At 44.5% G+C, this 14334-nt stretch overlaps 2 protein-coding genes across 3 annotated transcripts; both read right to left on the reverse strand.

The window, feature by feature from the left end:
• Nucleotides 1-54: 54 nt before the first annotated feature.
• traf5 (Tnf receptor-associated factor 5) lies at nt 55-7060 on the reverse strand. The gene is made up of 11 exons (XM_026997210.2): nt 6570-7060; nt 5338-5581; nt 5098-5155; nt 4904-5005; nt 4598-4762; nt 4434-4511; nt 4178-4252; nt 3673-3765; nt 2937-3056; nt 1538-1709; nt 55-1164 (listed from the first exon to the last, which is right to left on the reverse strand). The coding sequence occupies exons 2-11, from the start codon at nt 5559-5561 to the stop codon at nt 599-601; spliced, it is 1653 nt and encodes a 550-aa protein (XP_026853011.2). The 5' UTR covers nt 5562-5581; nt 6570-7060; the 3' UTR covers nt 55-598.
• A 1108-nt stretch (nt 7061-8168) lies between these two features.
• Nucleotides 8169-13611, reverse strand: rcor3 (REST corepressor 3). 2 transcript variants are annotated; one of them, XM_026997202.2, is made up of 12 exons: nt 13391-13611; nt 13222-13278; nt 12580-12657; nt 12438-12490; nt 12030-12191; nt 10756-10880; nt 10586-10664; nt 10238-10456; nt 9848-9925; nt 9428-9485; nt 9079-9323; nt 8169-8977 (listed from the first exon to the last, which is right to left on the reverse strand). In XM_026997202.2, the coding sequence occupies exons 1-12, from the start codon at nt 13512-13514 to the stop codon at nt 8621-8623; spliced, it is 1635 nt and encodes a 544-aa protein (XP_026853003.2). In that variant the 5' UTR covers nt 13515-13611; the 3' UTR covers nt 8169-8620. The 2 variants fall into 2 exon arrangements, with proteins under 2 accessions (XP_026853003.2, XP_026852995.2); XM_026997194.2 differs by having other exon boundaries at nt 10238-10459.
• Nucleotides 13612-14334: the final 723 nt, after the last annotated feature.

The following is a 14334-nucleotide window of genomic DNA, read 5'->3' on the forward strand; positions in this document are numbered from 1 at the left end:
AGCTTGGCAGTGTTCACACTGGTGTTGTGTTGCCACACTGTAATAATGAGTCTATTTTTGACAGCTTTGTCATATTTTATTTCTGTGTTGGAGGGATGTGCAGTTAGCACAGTTGTGGAAGGGGAAACATAATTTGCTTTGTTAAACTTCTTGCTGGAACAATCTCGAATCACTTTGGAGAAAAGGGCAAGTGCAAATTATATTTAGAAGTTGTAGGTTACCATTTTTCTGTTTTCTTGTTGCTCAACTCTTGTTGCTCAATATATGTTATAAAATTCATACATGTGTAACAGAATGTTTGACACTACAACATTATTACTACTCGGACAGCCTTACACACTTTAAGATCTACAACACTGCAACAGTATTACTGCTAGGAACAGCTTTACACAACAAAACACAATGTCATTTTTAACATCTTTCCTCATATATAAAAATAGAAAAAAAAATCTTTAATTAAAAATACCTACAGTGCCATGCTGCATAAGGTTTATTCATGAGGCATCACCAAATTATTCGCTTGCTGTTATGTATAAAAATAATTTATTTTGCATGTTGGTCATTACCGGACACCATCATCCATGCTGCCTGGAACGTTCTACAGTTCCTCCAGTCCTGTCGTGTCCACCTTCACCTTAATAAACAGTGTCTCATCTCTGACATAGACTGCGTTCCGTGGAGCTTCCAAGTCGCGGTGGGAGACGAAGCGAGGAAACCCTAAAGCCGTGCTGGCGTCGGACGTGGGCCTCCGGAACCTCTCGTTGGCCGTGTCGGGGGTGAAGCTTTGGTCGATGTGGTTCCGGCACCCGCTCTGGTCCAGCACGGTCAGCGTGACGTTCTGGCGGAAGGGCCAAGGCAGCAGCGAGTCGAAATCTCCCCTCATCACCGTGACGTAGAGGGACAAGTGTGTACCCATCCCTGTACCTTCCCCGCCTGGGTACACCCTCACGCTGAGCTTATAGCCACTGCGGCTGGTGTAGAACGGCGGGGAGTTGAGGGGTGCACCCGCTTCCTTCTTGCGGTGGTAGTCGTGCACTTTCCAGATGAGCTTGCCGTCGTACGAGGCGGACTCCAGCTGGCGAAAGCGACGCTCGGTGCACTGCAGCTGCTCCACGTGGATGTCGAGCAGACGAGCATGACGCTGACACGTCTGTCCCAACACGCCTGCAGGGTGGCGGCACCAGCCGGCCAGGTAGCAGGTCATGAGATCCAACATAAACCAACACTAATGTAAGTGAACACAACCCCACAGATCCAAACTTCATACATACGATTGTCATTTTCATTTAGTTTCAGCTTTTTAATACAATTTTCATGCAATATTCTAATATTCTAATATCCTAGAAGAATAAATGGGCTTTGAGACGCCTACCTCGTTCCAGTGCAACTGTGGAAAGCATATTCTAAACTGTGCGGTATGTTGCTCAAGGACATGTTTGGTATGTTTGTATAGTTTTGCGTGTTGTATGTATGTTTTATAAGTTTCTATGTTTTGTATGTGTGGGTTTGTATGTTTTGTATGCATGTTCTTCCTCACCCAGGTGATCTCTGAGGCTTTCTGTCATTGCCACCTGCTGTCTAAGGGAATCCAGTGAATCTCGAAGCACTGCCAGGTCCTCTTTGGCCAGCCCCGCCTCCAGAACGCCTCGAAGGTCCTGCAGGTCTTGTTTCACACTGGAGACATGCTCCCTCTGCTCCTCCACTGACCTCTGCAACACAAACAGGCCTGAACAGCCTAAAACTCTGTCCCCTGATTTCATTCAAGTTACGACGTCAAGGCTTCATGGTTGCGTTATTAGCCGAGTAAAAACTTCACACACATGATGAAACTTTGATATGTAATATTTAGGTTAGTTCATCTGTTTAGTATATTTTACTTTAGTTTTAATACTATACTATGCCACTCAAGCAGTTACTTAGTTTATAATATATTTTATGTGTTGGCTTCGCTTTTAGTTTTTGTAGATCACTATTTTTTAAATAAAAAAACCCCCAAACACTTCTGTGGCTGATAATTGCAGCACCCACTACCACACAACTACCATACACCACCATCCCACTAACATACACCACCACATCACTACCACACACCACCACACAACTACCATACTTCATCCATGTCGTTCTCAGTTTTAAAAAGTGATTGGCACCAAAATTGCACACGAATGGTCTTTTACTGCATCATATTGTATCTCAGTCTAGGTTTCAATACTGGCTCTTGTTTCTGGAATATTTCAGTTAAAGGTTATTTTTACACACTTACCTATTTGTCAAGGATACATTTCTCAGTAGAAAACTTGCATTGGGTGGCCTACTTTAAAAATGTATTCCGTTACAGATTATTTATTACAGATGACCTACTCAAATGTATCAGTAAATCCAAAGGATTACTATATAAATGTAGTCTGATTACATTACTTAACCAGAGTGTTTGTGCCAACATCTCAATCTGGTAAACTCCACCAGTTTAAACACCCCAGAGGGTATAGCATAATTTGGCATCGAGTCAATTCAGACCAAACCCGTGGCGCTTTGTTTGAATATACCAACTGAAAACACCCTTCAGTAGACCATGAAAGCAAAGAAAGGTGTGAATTGCACCAGAAAGATCTCACAAACTCACGGCTGTCGCAAAGGGAAAAGAAATAAAGGAGTTAGAAGGCACCGGGTACGATGGTGTGGTGATCTTTCACACTTTTAAAGAAATGCAGCTTCATCCAGCGGTCAGGCTGTTGCAGTGTGACAAGTCATGTGACCTGTTCTCTAGATTCAGACATTGACAACGTAACACCATTATATGCAGGCTATTTGTACACCCAACCCTGTACACAATTATGCACTAAAGAGTGTCTGCTACATGTAAAGGCAAAACACTTGCATTTATTAACAGAAATGCAACATGCGTAAAGATGGTATTTTCTGCACGTAGCTCTTACCTGTATTGCGGAAAGTGTGCTATCACCCAAGGAGACCTTCTTGTCGAGGCTGCTAACCTGTAGACACCTCTCCTCCGTCTCCACCTGTTGGACGGCCACTTCCTGCTGCAGCTGCTCCACCTGCAACGGGCAGACGGCACCGACAGAACGGCTGACTCACGGCGAGCCCTCGCTCACTATGCGTTTTAGTGGACACCTTAGCTGCTTTAGCTGATATGGGCATGTTTCAGATTACCTTCTTCTCCACCCGTTATTATGCTAAGAGCAGGTCTTAAATTTGTTTATTTAAGGGGAAATGACAAAATACTGTAAAGTTCAATAACTTAGTATTCACTCTGTCAGCATGAAACTAAACAAATAACTTTGTTACATAAGCTAATGTACTTCTGCTGAGTATTAGAGATGTTTCTAGCTATTTATTGGGAATTACATAATTTTAAACAATATTTCACAATTCTGTATTCTTATATTTTAAGAGTATATACTTTTGCATAGCAATAGCGTATCTCTGGTCGGAGCTAACATGGTTATCTACAAGAATAATCCAAAGGTTGGATGCTAAAGTTCAGGTTCCAAGGTTACGTAGCGGTGTTCCAAAAGGAACTGCATAAATGGTCTAATTTTGATCAAATTAACTAATTTTCTCATTTTAATTTCCAATATCTAATTTTTAGAATTTACCTCCATGAGTTGTTGTTGTTGTTTTTTTATTTAACAGAACTCCACACTTTCATACCTGCTGAGCTAGTTTGCTGTTGTTCTCCAGCACAAGGAGCACATGGGTGCTGAAGTCAGTGTGCTCGTGCACCTTCACTTTGGCTCTTATATCCTAATCAAGAGAAAAGACAGACAACCAAGTGAATGGTTAATCCTGGTGACCCAGTGGTGAAGGTACTCGACTAGTAATCAGAAGGTTGCCGGTTCAAGCCCCACCGCTGTAAATGTGAAAGGATAATCCTAGTAAAGGGTCAATCCTAATGAAGGGATAATCCTAGTACCAGTAAATAATACTGGTAAACTGCTCTCAATAAGTGCATCTGTGCTTATATAAATGGTTGGAGAGTAGACTGCACCCAGTCTCCTCAGGAAAGACTAGAATATGGCTAACACACACTGTCCAGGGCAGCTCATACATGCTTTCTCCATGGTACTGCAAGTTCTACAGTCTATATTTTAGTATATTGTAAAATAGCATCTTTGAAAATTTGGTTACTGTAACTAGATTATGCAGGTGCACTTACTCTGACTGTACAACCATATTTCTTGTAAATGCAGTCTACCTCCACCTCTGGACACTCATCTGCATGGTCTTTAAGCTACAGAAGAGAAACGGAAAGACCAGTTTAGCAGCACTAGTTAGACCAGATTTACTCGTTGGGCAAAGGTGACCGTAGCTGCCAAGGACACACTAATACAGAACATAACCTTTTTTCCTTAAAATTTATTATATTTAAACTGAAGTTAGGATTGGTGAGAGTGTGGTTAAACATGTCTTGCCTTATGTCTTTTTACCATCTGAGGGCAATTATTTGGGCAGTGCATTTCAGCCTCTGGGCATGAAGTCTTTTCATGGTCCTGTAAAGGTTCATTACACAGTGTTGGTTAATTTCTATTTGAGCTAAATCTCACTAATGATGTTAAAACACAAAAAGGCTCCTTACAACTAGCTGGCTTATGGGATACGGCTTCTGACAGGAGCGACACAACTCTGTGCGGAAGGGGCAGAGGTTTCTTTGATGATCCGTCAAGTTTTTGCGTAACAGAATGTCAGTGCAGCCTGGGTTGGAACACTGCAGGAGTTCATATTGGCAAGTCTTCAGGTGGACCTGAGACACACACACAAACATGTACGCAGACAAGAGAGATGTGCGTTTGTTATTTTGGATTTGGTTTGATAAGTCCATGCTCAACCCTGTACAGTAAAGTTTCTGAGCCCATGTTCAGTGCTGTGAGCGTTTGAGCCTTACTTGCAAGTTACACAGAGTCACGGTTTGTTTACAAGCTGGAGAGTTGATGCAGTAGACTTCTAGATTTATTAGTTCTCGTTTACAGCAGTTGTCTTGAAAAACCTGAAAGCAACAAAACATTTCAGATTTTGCATTCGTCCTATATAAGCAAGTCAGAGCTGTGATGTGTGTAACAGGGTTTGCTTTTCACTTGCCTCCTCTGACTTGATTAAAATGCCATCCAAGGGGCATTTTGAAGTGTCACCGCTTTCACTAAAAATAAATAAATAAATAAATAAATACATGAAAACCTTTATTCAAATGAATTTAATGATATATGCTCCCACACAAAATACACTAGATGGAGTATTACATATTTGAAGTACTTAAAACTGGTAGAATACTAAATATGTTTGATGTATTTAAGCATTGTTGATTTTATTTTTTGCTCTTACATGAACATTCGGGTGCACTGGGCACAGAAGATGTGACCACAACCAGTCTGGTGGGGGTTGAGGACCACACCGCTGCATGCTGGACACACAAACTGCTCCTTCAGCTCAGCAACGAAGTTCAGGAAGCGGCCGGTCAGGACACACTCCAGTTCCCAGCACTTCACAGGGTCACAACGCTGCTGGGACAACGGGAGTTCCGGACAGTCGTTTTCTTCTGCTGCCATGCCACTCAGACACAGCCGAACTGGAGAGGTGGGCACAAAGCACATTACAAAATAGAGCAGATCAGCCATAGAGCAGATCAGCCATAGAGCAGATCACACATACAGCAGATCACCCATAGAGAACATTACACATAGAGCAGATCACACATACAGCAGATCACCCATAGAGAACATTACACATAGAGCAGATCACACATAGAGCAGATCACCCATAGAGCACATTACCCATGGAGCACATTACCCATAGAGCACATTACCCATAGAGCACATTACCCATAGAGCAGATCACCCATAGAGCAGATCAGCCATAGAGCAGATCACACATACAGCAGATCACCCATAGAGAACATTACAGATAGAGCACATTACCCATAGAGCACATTACCCATAGAGCACATTACCCATAGAGCACATTACCCATGGAGCACATTACCCATGGAGCACATTACCCATAGAGCAGATCACCCATAGAGCAGATCACCCATAGAGAACATTACACATACAGCAGATCACCCATAGAGCACTCCATAGTTTAAGGCTCTTGACATTAAAAAATGAGTTACTACGCAGAGTAATTGAGTGAGCCTATATGAAAGAGCTCGCATTGTAGGACCAAACAGAACAGGTCAATACGAAGCACTATGGGTCATTTAAACCTTTTTAGCGGCTCTTCGTCTACTCTATTCTACAACGCAGAATAGGGGAGAAACCAGGCATCTGACCGGACGAGCTCGCGACCAGTTCCTCTGCTGCACAGCGCGTGGGGATTCCCCAGCGCACGCAAGCCGATCCATAACTATTCGAATATGAAGCATGCGCCCGAGTCCGTCATTCCGGGGTTTTCAGCGCGCTCCTGGCGAAGACTGCATTAACGGGGGGCGGGGGGCTCGCGTGTGACAAAACTCTCCGTATGTCCGTTTTATTTAACGGTGAAACGTTTGCTTTCGTTTTGCGCAGCATGCCTGGAAAGAGTCGCGCGCTTTCCGAATCTCGGCGCAGGTTACGTACCTCGAGCTCGACGGAGCTGGTGGTTCTGTCTGCGGAGGTGGTTTTGGTTTTGGTTGGTCGTTTCAGCGCGAGGTCTCCATGCACGACCCCAAGGGACCGGCCGCTGACAGCTCGAGCCGAAGAATTCCTCAACAGCGCGAACGCGCGCGCTGACGTCGGGCGGACGTGGCGCAACGGCCGTCGAACTCCGCGCAGACGAACGCGTGCGACAGGAAGTGGCGCGCGTGGCGTTTTAAACTCCCGTCATACATGACCTGATGCACTGTGCAGAGGAAAAAGGATCGCGTGCAACGGAGTCAGTCGTGCACCTGGTCTGTTTACACGATTCATGCAAGATAATCAAGGCGATTGCGCGATCAGACTGGAAGTATGTATTGCTCTCAACGCCTCTAATTTGTGCAGCTCACAGCGATGCATTTCATGTGGACGTGCACGGGCCTGGACAGGTCTTCATGCACGCGCACTGGCCCCCCTCCGAATCTAGGCGCTGAACGGAGCACCTGCTCCACGTGCTCGAGTGAGGCTGGGCTTGTCGGCCAGACACGTGCCGACGGGTTAAAAAAAAAAAAAAAAAAAAAAAAAAAAAAAAAAAAAAAAAAACTTTGCAAAAATATGACCACGCGGACTCTGCGTGCTGGTTGTTCCTGCTTTAATGCCTATAACGTTGAGGGACAGACAGTATGTCAGCCACTCCCCACAGAGAGAAACTCAAATCAGATCAGAAAAAAGAGTAGATTTCCACATCACTTAGTAAGTGCAAGAAATAATTTAGACATTCACAGAGGAAGATGTGAGATGAGACACATTTTACACAGAGACATACATTTTGTAAACCTTAAGGTTCGTACAGGAAAACGTCAGGACTGAAAACTGAAAATATAAACTCACAATACACCAGAGTAAAAAGACAATACAGGGAAAGAAAGAAGCGTGAACCACTATCATGCAGTTTTGGCTGCAGTGTACAAAGCCAATGTCTTTACAGAATTTAAACACAAAGTGAAAGTGTTACAGCAAAACACAGACAATGACTGCAGGTTCCTCATCCAGTCTGTACACGAAAACATATAAATCACAGCTCCACCTCTCCATAAAGGTACATACTCTAATGCTACAGGCTACGGTGTGCTCATGATCATTATTTATTTTTGTAATAAAGAGTACCAAACAGTATGGCATGGAACACAAGCACACACCAACAGCCTTAATCTCTGGTTTCAATAGATGATTATTTTTTTTTATTTTTTTTTTGCTGGGAAATGGGCGTTTCAAAAATGCACAAGATAATGAGCCGTTTAGTGTTCCTAGGTAACACAGTCTCCCCACACGAAACACAGGCCATGCTCACTGAAAGTCACCGTCATGCCTAATGGACGTAATTACACCCAAACAAGACAAAACTATGCAGGCAAACAAATTAAAAACAGCTAAATCCGAAACGAACAGCTTCGATGTAAACTCTTTTGGGTGGGTGGGTGGGTGGGTGGGTGGGGGTGGGGGTGGGGGGGGCAAGGGTCCTCAATACCAAGTTTCCAGTTTGTAATAAAACAATTTTCTCTTAGATCTTAAGAGCACTTTCATGGCGAGAGATAATCTGTAGTCCTTAGCACCAGGTATAAAAATAAATAATGCTTATGTACACGACAAGAGGTTGAGTGTAGTGGAGATCCAGCACACACTGGTGAAAGGATCGGATAATCCCTTTCATTTGAGGACACCATTAATCCGTTGTTAAGAATATCTGACTGCGAGACAATTTGGCAGAACAAAATTCTCGTTCACTACTCGTATGAGGTCATAAGAATGTTACGATTAAAAACAGAAGATCAACAAGTCAGTTACACCATGTATTTTACAATAAATAAAATCATCTAACCAAATATAAACAACTTTAAAACTCAGTCATAGGCTAATCTTCACAAATACATATTAAAACACTGTTCTCCAATGACGAGCATTAACAAAACATTGATCGATAGAAAAATACCACAAAACGGCCCACAGCACCTGCGAGTAGCTACTCCCTTCGCGGCAGAGAGCGCTGCACGCGCTCAGTGCAGAGAGGAGGCGGGGTTTTCAGCCTGGATGCCCACCAGCGTGGGCGGCTGCTGGCCCAGGGCGGGACTGGGCGTGGCACCCGTGGCAGGGGCGGGGCGGGGGTTCAGACGCGGGGGGAGGGGATTGGAGGGCCGGATAAGAGGGGGCGGCTGGTTGAGCGACGGCCGAGGCTGCAGGAAGCGCGCCTGCTGCTGGAGGGGCGGAGGCTGTCTGTGCAGGGCCGGCGTAGCAGGCAGAGAGGGGCGGAGCAGGGGCGGAGGCTGGTTCAGGGAGGTGCCGCCCCCCAGAGCTGCGATGCCCGAGGACGATACAGCTACAGGGGACGGGCCCGGGGCAGGGGTGGCCTGACCCTACAAGACACGAGGGCATTGTGTTGTTATTATTATTATTATTAATTATTATTATTATTAATATTATTATTGCGTGTCTGACCACGAGTGCGTCAATTTACCTCTTCCTCCTCTTCATCTGTGCTCTTTCCAGAAGGGGTGTTGGAGTTGTTTTTCCCTTCTTCACCAGAGGTGGCGCTGTCCCCATTGGGGGCACGGGTTCCCTGCTCTGCCTCCCACTCCTGAAGCACCTCCTCCAGGTTAAAGCGGCGCCGATAGTTCACAAAGAAGTTTTTAACCTGCCCCACCGTCTTATTACCAATAACATCCGCAATGGCCTGGAAGTCTTTGCCATACTTGCGTACACCTGAGTGAGAAGAACACAGAACTGATGTTATGCACTGAACAGTAAATCTGACTAACAAGTGAATGCAGCTCAAACCCTGGCCTTACCCACAACCCTTTACATACCTTGAACAGCAAGAAGCTGCTCATCTGTAGTCCAGCGGGCGTTAACTTTTTGGTTACACTGAAATAATGGAAATAGAAAACAGTATAGCTGTGGAAACAAGGACTACAAATTAATTGTAAGATTTTATGGCTAAATTATAAAAAACACCTGGACGACACCTACTAAAAGACTATATTGCAAAACATTTTAGTCTTTTAAGAAGGAAACTGACATTCTGAACCACTACGAAACAAACAAAAAAAATTATTCATGAGTTATTTCATTTGCTACTTGTTGATTCTCTACATGCTGTGCACAGCCACATTTTGATCAGTTATGGTGAAATTGTACTATATCCTAGATTATAAAATATTGCAATGAAAACAAAAAACGGTTTTCAGTCTGAACGTTGCAGATGCGAACTGACAGTGGTGACTTACCTCAGGCAGCCGGCAATCTTCAATGCCAGATTCTATCCTCTGTTTAAGAGCGCTGTTCAGCTGCTTAGCGTTTTGGACCTAACACACCACAATAACAACAACAACAACAACAACAACAACATCATATTCAGTTACTTGATACTGGAACAAGAGCAAACTCATTCTGTGCTACGTTTCCCAAACTACGAGCCACCTTTGACCACAGTACGATGAGCCTTTGGCTCTGCAGTCAATACAACAACAGTAGAACGTATGCTGGCTGCTAGCTGTCAATCACACACCCAGATCGAAGTCACGCCGTGTCGGAAAATTGGACACCAGGGTTTGTTTTTTGTTTTTTTTAACCCATTAAATCCCATTAAAACGACATACGCTGTAAACGTCCCCCACCTGTCTTTTAAGGGAGACCAGCTCCAGGTCCAGCTGACGCAGGACAGTGCTAGCTGCGCTGGAGCTGCAGGACACGGCCACCACGTCCTCCTGTGTGAGGTACATGCCTTTAGGGGGCCGGCACTTGGAGCGCTGGGAGTGGTGTCGGTGCTGTAGGGTCTGGTGGTCCCGTCGGCCCAGGCCCACCTTCGAGCTCGGCGGCTGCGGCTCCACGTGACTCTGCTGAACACGCAGACACGCCATCAACACCAACGAACGTCGAAACACCCGTTACTGCTACGGGAAGATTACGCACGCAACGGGCCAACCGAGGGTCGGAGGTCAGTTGTCGTTATGAACTGAAGTTACCTCTTTCTTGGTCTCTTTCGTGGGATCGTAATCACTGTCATTTGCTTCAACGGGATTGGCTTCTTCCATTTCCTCATCACTTCAACGATAAAATAAAGATCAGCATATCAAAAGCAGAAATAAAGGACTCATGGCTCTTCACTGTAAGGAGGCAGCAGCGCGTCCTGCACCTCTCATCCTGAGTACTGCGGGTGGCCAGCTTTCTCGCCTGCCTGTCCATCAGACTCGTCCTGGACCGGGTCTTTTTCCATGAGTAGTAGTACTTCACAAGACTTGATATGGATTTGTCTGGCAACTGTAATAAATTATTCAAGCGTGTAATTAATTTTGTGAAAACACAGCAGGAATGGCCTAGTGTGGAGCAGGATTTAGTGTCAAGGTGAGACATTTCAAAATGTTTAATTCCAAGCAGACCTTGCAAAGAAACTACAATATCCACGATCCCCTGCGTACACAACTCTCAGGAGGCGTCGGCACAAACAGACCACACTACTACCCTAGCACGGGCTTGGCGGTTGTGGTGCTTAACTTGTGATCGGGAGGTCGCTGGTTTGAGCCCCGCCTCAGCCGGGTTGCTACTGCTGGGTCCCTGAGCAAGGCCCTTTACCCTCGGTTGTTCTAGGTTTGGGTGGCCTGGCAGTATCCTAGCGTTCAGTGGTAGTATTCTGTACCTCTGTTCTGTGTGTTGGTTGGTACTACACTAGCACGCAAAAGGTAACAACAATGGGATAAGGAAGAAAACAACTTAAAATGTCTAACAAGTGGAGTCCAATACACTTACAGATTAACTGATCATCCACAACACTTATCAGATTATGTTCCAACACTGGCATTTTGGCATTTTTATCCAAAGCAATTTACAATTCTGACTGAGAACAACTTGAGTAATAGAGGGTTAGGGGTCTTACTCAGGGGCAACGTGGTGAGACTTGAACCAGCAACCTTGTGATTACTATTAGCACTCTTTTGTAATTACACTGTGTTACTATTTGCACGTCTGTCTGTCCATCAACCTTTTCTGATTACCTGATCAGATAACAACATCACCACAATGATGTCACTCACTAGCCGAATACAACTGCCTGAATTAGCCATGCGCAAGTTTGGTCTCTAAAATTGGTGACAATTGAAACAAAAACAGCAAGTTAGTTTACTATAGTATATTCAGATAAGCGTTTCCTCAAACTTGCTAAAAGCACCACTAACTGGTCAGTGCTAAAATGTGCACCTAAATTCCTCCAATCTCAGCACTCGACCTGTACCCTGGGGTCAGTGCACCCGCCAGGATGGGTTTGGGTGTTCTAACATAAGAGCCTGTTAACGCACAGCACACAAAGAAGGCCTCACTGTAGATCCAACACAGATACGCTTCAGTCCTAGAAACCGCGGAAAAGCTTCAAGCCAGAATCAGTGAGTCATCTCGGAAAACGTGCCGACGCCTCACCATCTGTTGGATTCTGTGGAAGCTCTTCCCGTGGAAGCTGAACGCCTGCTCAAACAGCACTTTGTCTTCCACAGTCCACTCGTCCGGGAAAGGGGTGAAGTTGGGCAGGTCGGCCAAAGACTTCTCAATGTTGTGTCTGTGCCAGAACAGCATGCCAAGCGCCTGGCGGACACAGAGAGTTGCGTCATGCACACTGACTCAGGATCAGGGCTGGATACCTGAGATCTTGCAGTACGCAGGGCTTTACGGAGATCACCGTGCTATAGGAACTGCTCTTACATTTCACTGGAAAGATACAAAAGGTCACCGCACAAATCTCTGTCTGGAGCAGCACACACACGCACACACACACACACAACTAAACATTCTGCAAATTGGCTAATCTAAGAGCTGTATAACCGGACCCACCTGCTCAACGTTATATCCATGCTTTTCTTTTGCAATGGCAATGTACTCATCCACTGGGGAGGGGAGAAAACAAGCATTTATGACATGCCACACAGATTGATGTAAATAATTGACGGGAAAACAGGAAAAGCTTTGTACTTACACTTTGTGTCCACAATCGTATGATATGGAGACCACACCAACATACCTCCACTGTCTTTGTCACCATACTTGGTGGAACCTGCACGATTTAACAACACAATCAAGCCTGTGCAGAACACCGCATGTGTACTAGACACAGACAGGTCTGCCACTGTAATCGAATAACAAGCCATGAAATCGCAACAGCTTGCCACTACAGACACAGGAGGGTATATGGGCTATTTGGGCTAGCTAACGCTAACCGAGACAGCTTTCCAATCATTCATGTGCGGTTTCCATCAGATTAATTCGCATGTTGAAATAGCAAACACCATTCAATTGGAGATTAAGATGACTCGATTGTTTAGAAGAAGAAGAAGAAGCAGAAGAACCGATTTACATCTGCGTACATATTAGATCCATCAGCTCACTCAGCGTGTACGTGCGAGAGTGAAAGGACCGAGGCTACCCCAGTCGGTCAGGTTCGTAAAGCGGCTGGAGGGCACGTTATGTTAACGTTAGTTCATGCATGTTAATTAATGTACGTGATCTGCAGTGAGTTTTATTAGCGTATGTTAGCTGGAGATAGCTACATGCAATGACCCGGGCTGAAAAGTAAAGAAAACTCGCCCCAAGATAGACGTACACAATCAGCCTACCGTACCGGGATCGTAGTCGGGAATATTGGCTTGATAATCGGACCCCACACGCATCCCGACATCTGAAAGAAAGAGAAAAAAACAATTATCCATCCATTGCCTGGGTTTTATTCAAACGAACAACGCGCAATGTTGGAGGATCAAAAGCGCAGACGGGGTGTTCGAGGCTACTACCGTGCTCGTCGTCACTGCCGCTGTCCTCAGAAAAATGGCCATTCGGAGCACTCGAGGGGCTTTTGGTCCCGTTTGAACGACCTTTCCCGAGATATTCCGAGCCCTTCTCCATCATTCCGGGCATCCTGATATACTGTTGAAGTTTTTTGTGAACGAAATTAAGAGGAAACGCACAGTTTCTGTAGCCTGTCCCCGCAACGACTCCCTGCGAAGCCGGGCCACGGGACTCCAGTATTCCTCCACCGCAATATTGTGGCACTTACATACGTACAGAGATTTTAATAACAAATGGGTTGTATATTTTTTTTACACTATATATATATATATATATAAATATATGTATATATTTTTAAAGGTTCATTCAGTTGATGAATATTTAACTTCTTTCCTTCGGCAGAATATACGATCCGTACTGACGAACTAACTTCTTTGGCGGAAGGAATTATTTCGCATTAAAAGAGAGTCGGAATGCGGCTACTGCCTGCGCCTGCGTTCAAAAGAGTTATTGATAATAGATCATATAAACTAGTACTTAAATGGGAACAATAGTGCAAAAACAAAGAAGCAAAAAAATAAATAAATCCAAGTTTATTAAACTATTATAAATGCTAATACTGAATTATTTCATTCATAAATATTTTGTAAATGTTTATATGTAATTTAGGCCCAGTCCAGACAATCTTTTTTATCTAAGATATGAAGTCAAATCCTTTTATGTTATCTCAGACTTAAGATTGCTTATACTGTTTGTGTGTGTGTGTGTGTGTGTGTGTGTGTGTGTGTGTGTGTGTGTGTGTGTGTGTGTGTGTGTGTGTGTGTGTGTGTGCGTTTTGGAGTCTTAGGGTTAGGGTCTAATCAGTTTTTTGTTTTTGTATTGCAATTGATTTCCCCCACATAATAATGATCTTAATAACATTTCTCCAGTTTAGGAAGGTATTATAGCA

This window comes from Electrophorus electricus, chromosome 26, assembly GCF_013358815.1.
Source record: "Electrophorus electricus isolate fEleEle1 chromosome 26, fEleEle1.pri, whole genome shotgun sequence".
NCBI classification, from domain to species: domain Eukaryota; kingdom Metazoa; phylum Chordata; class Actinopteri; order Gymnotiformes; family Gymnotidae; genus Electrophorus; species Electrophorus electricus.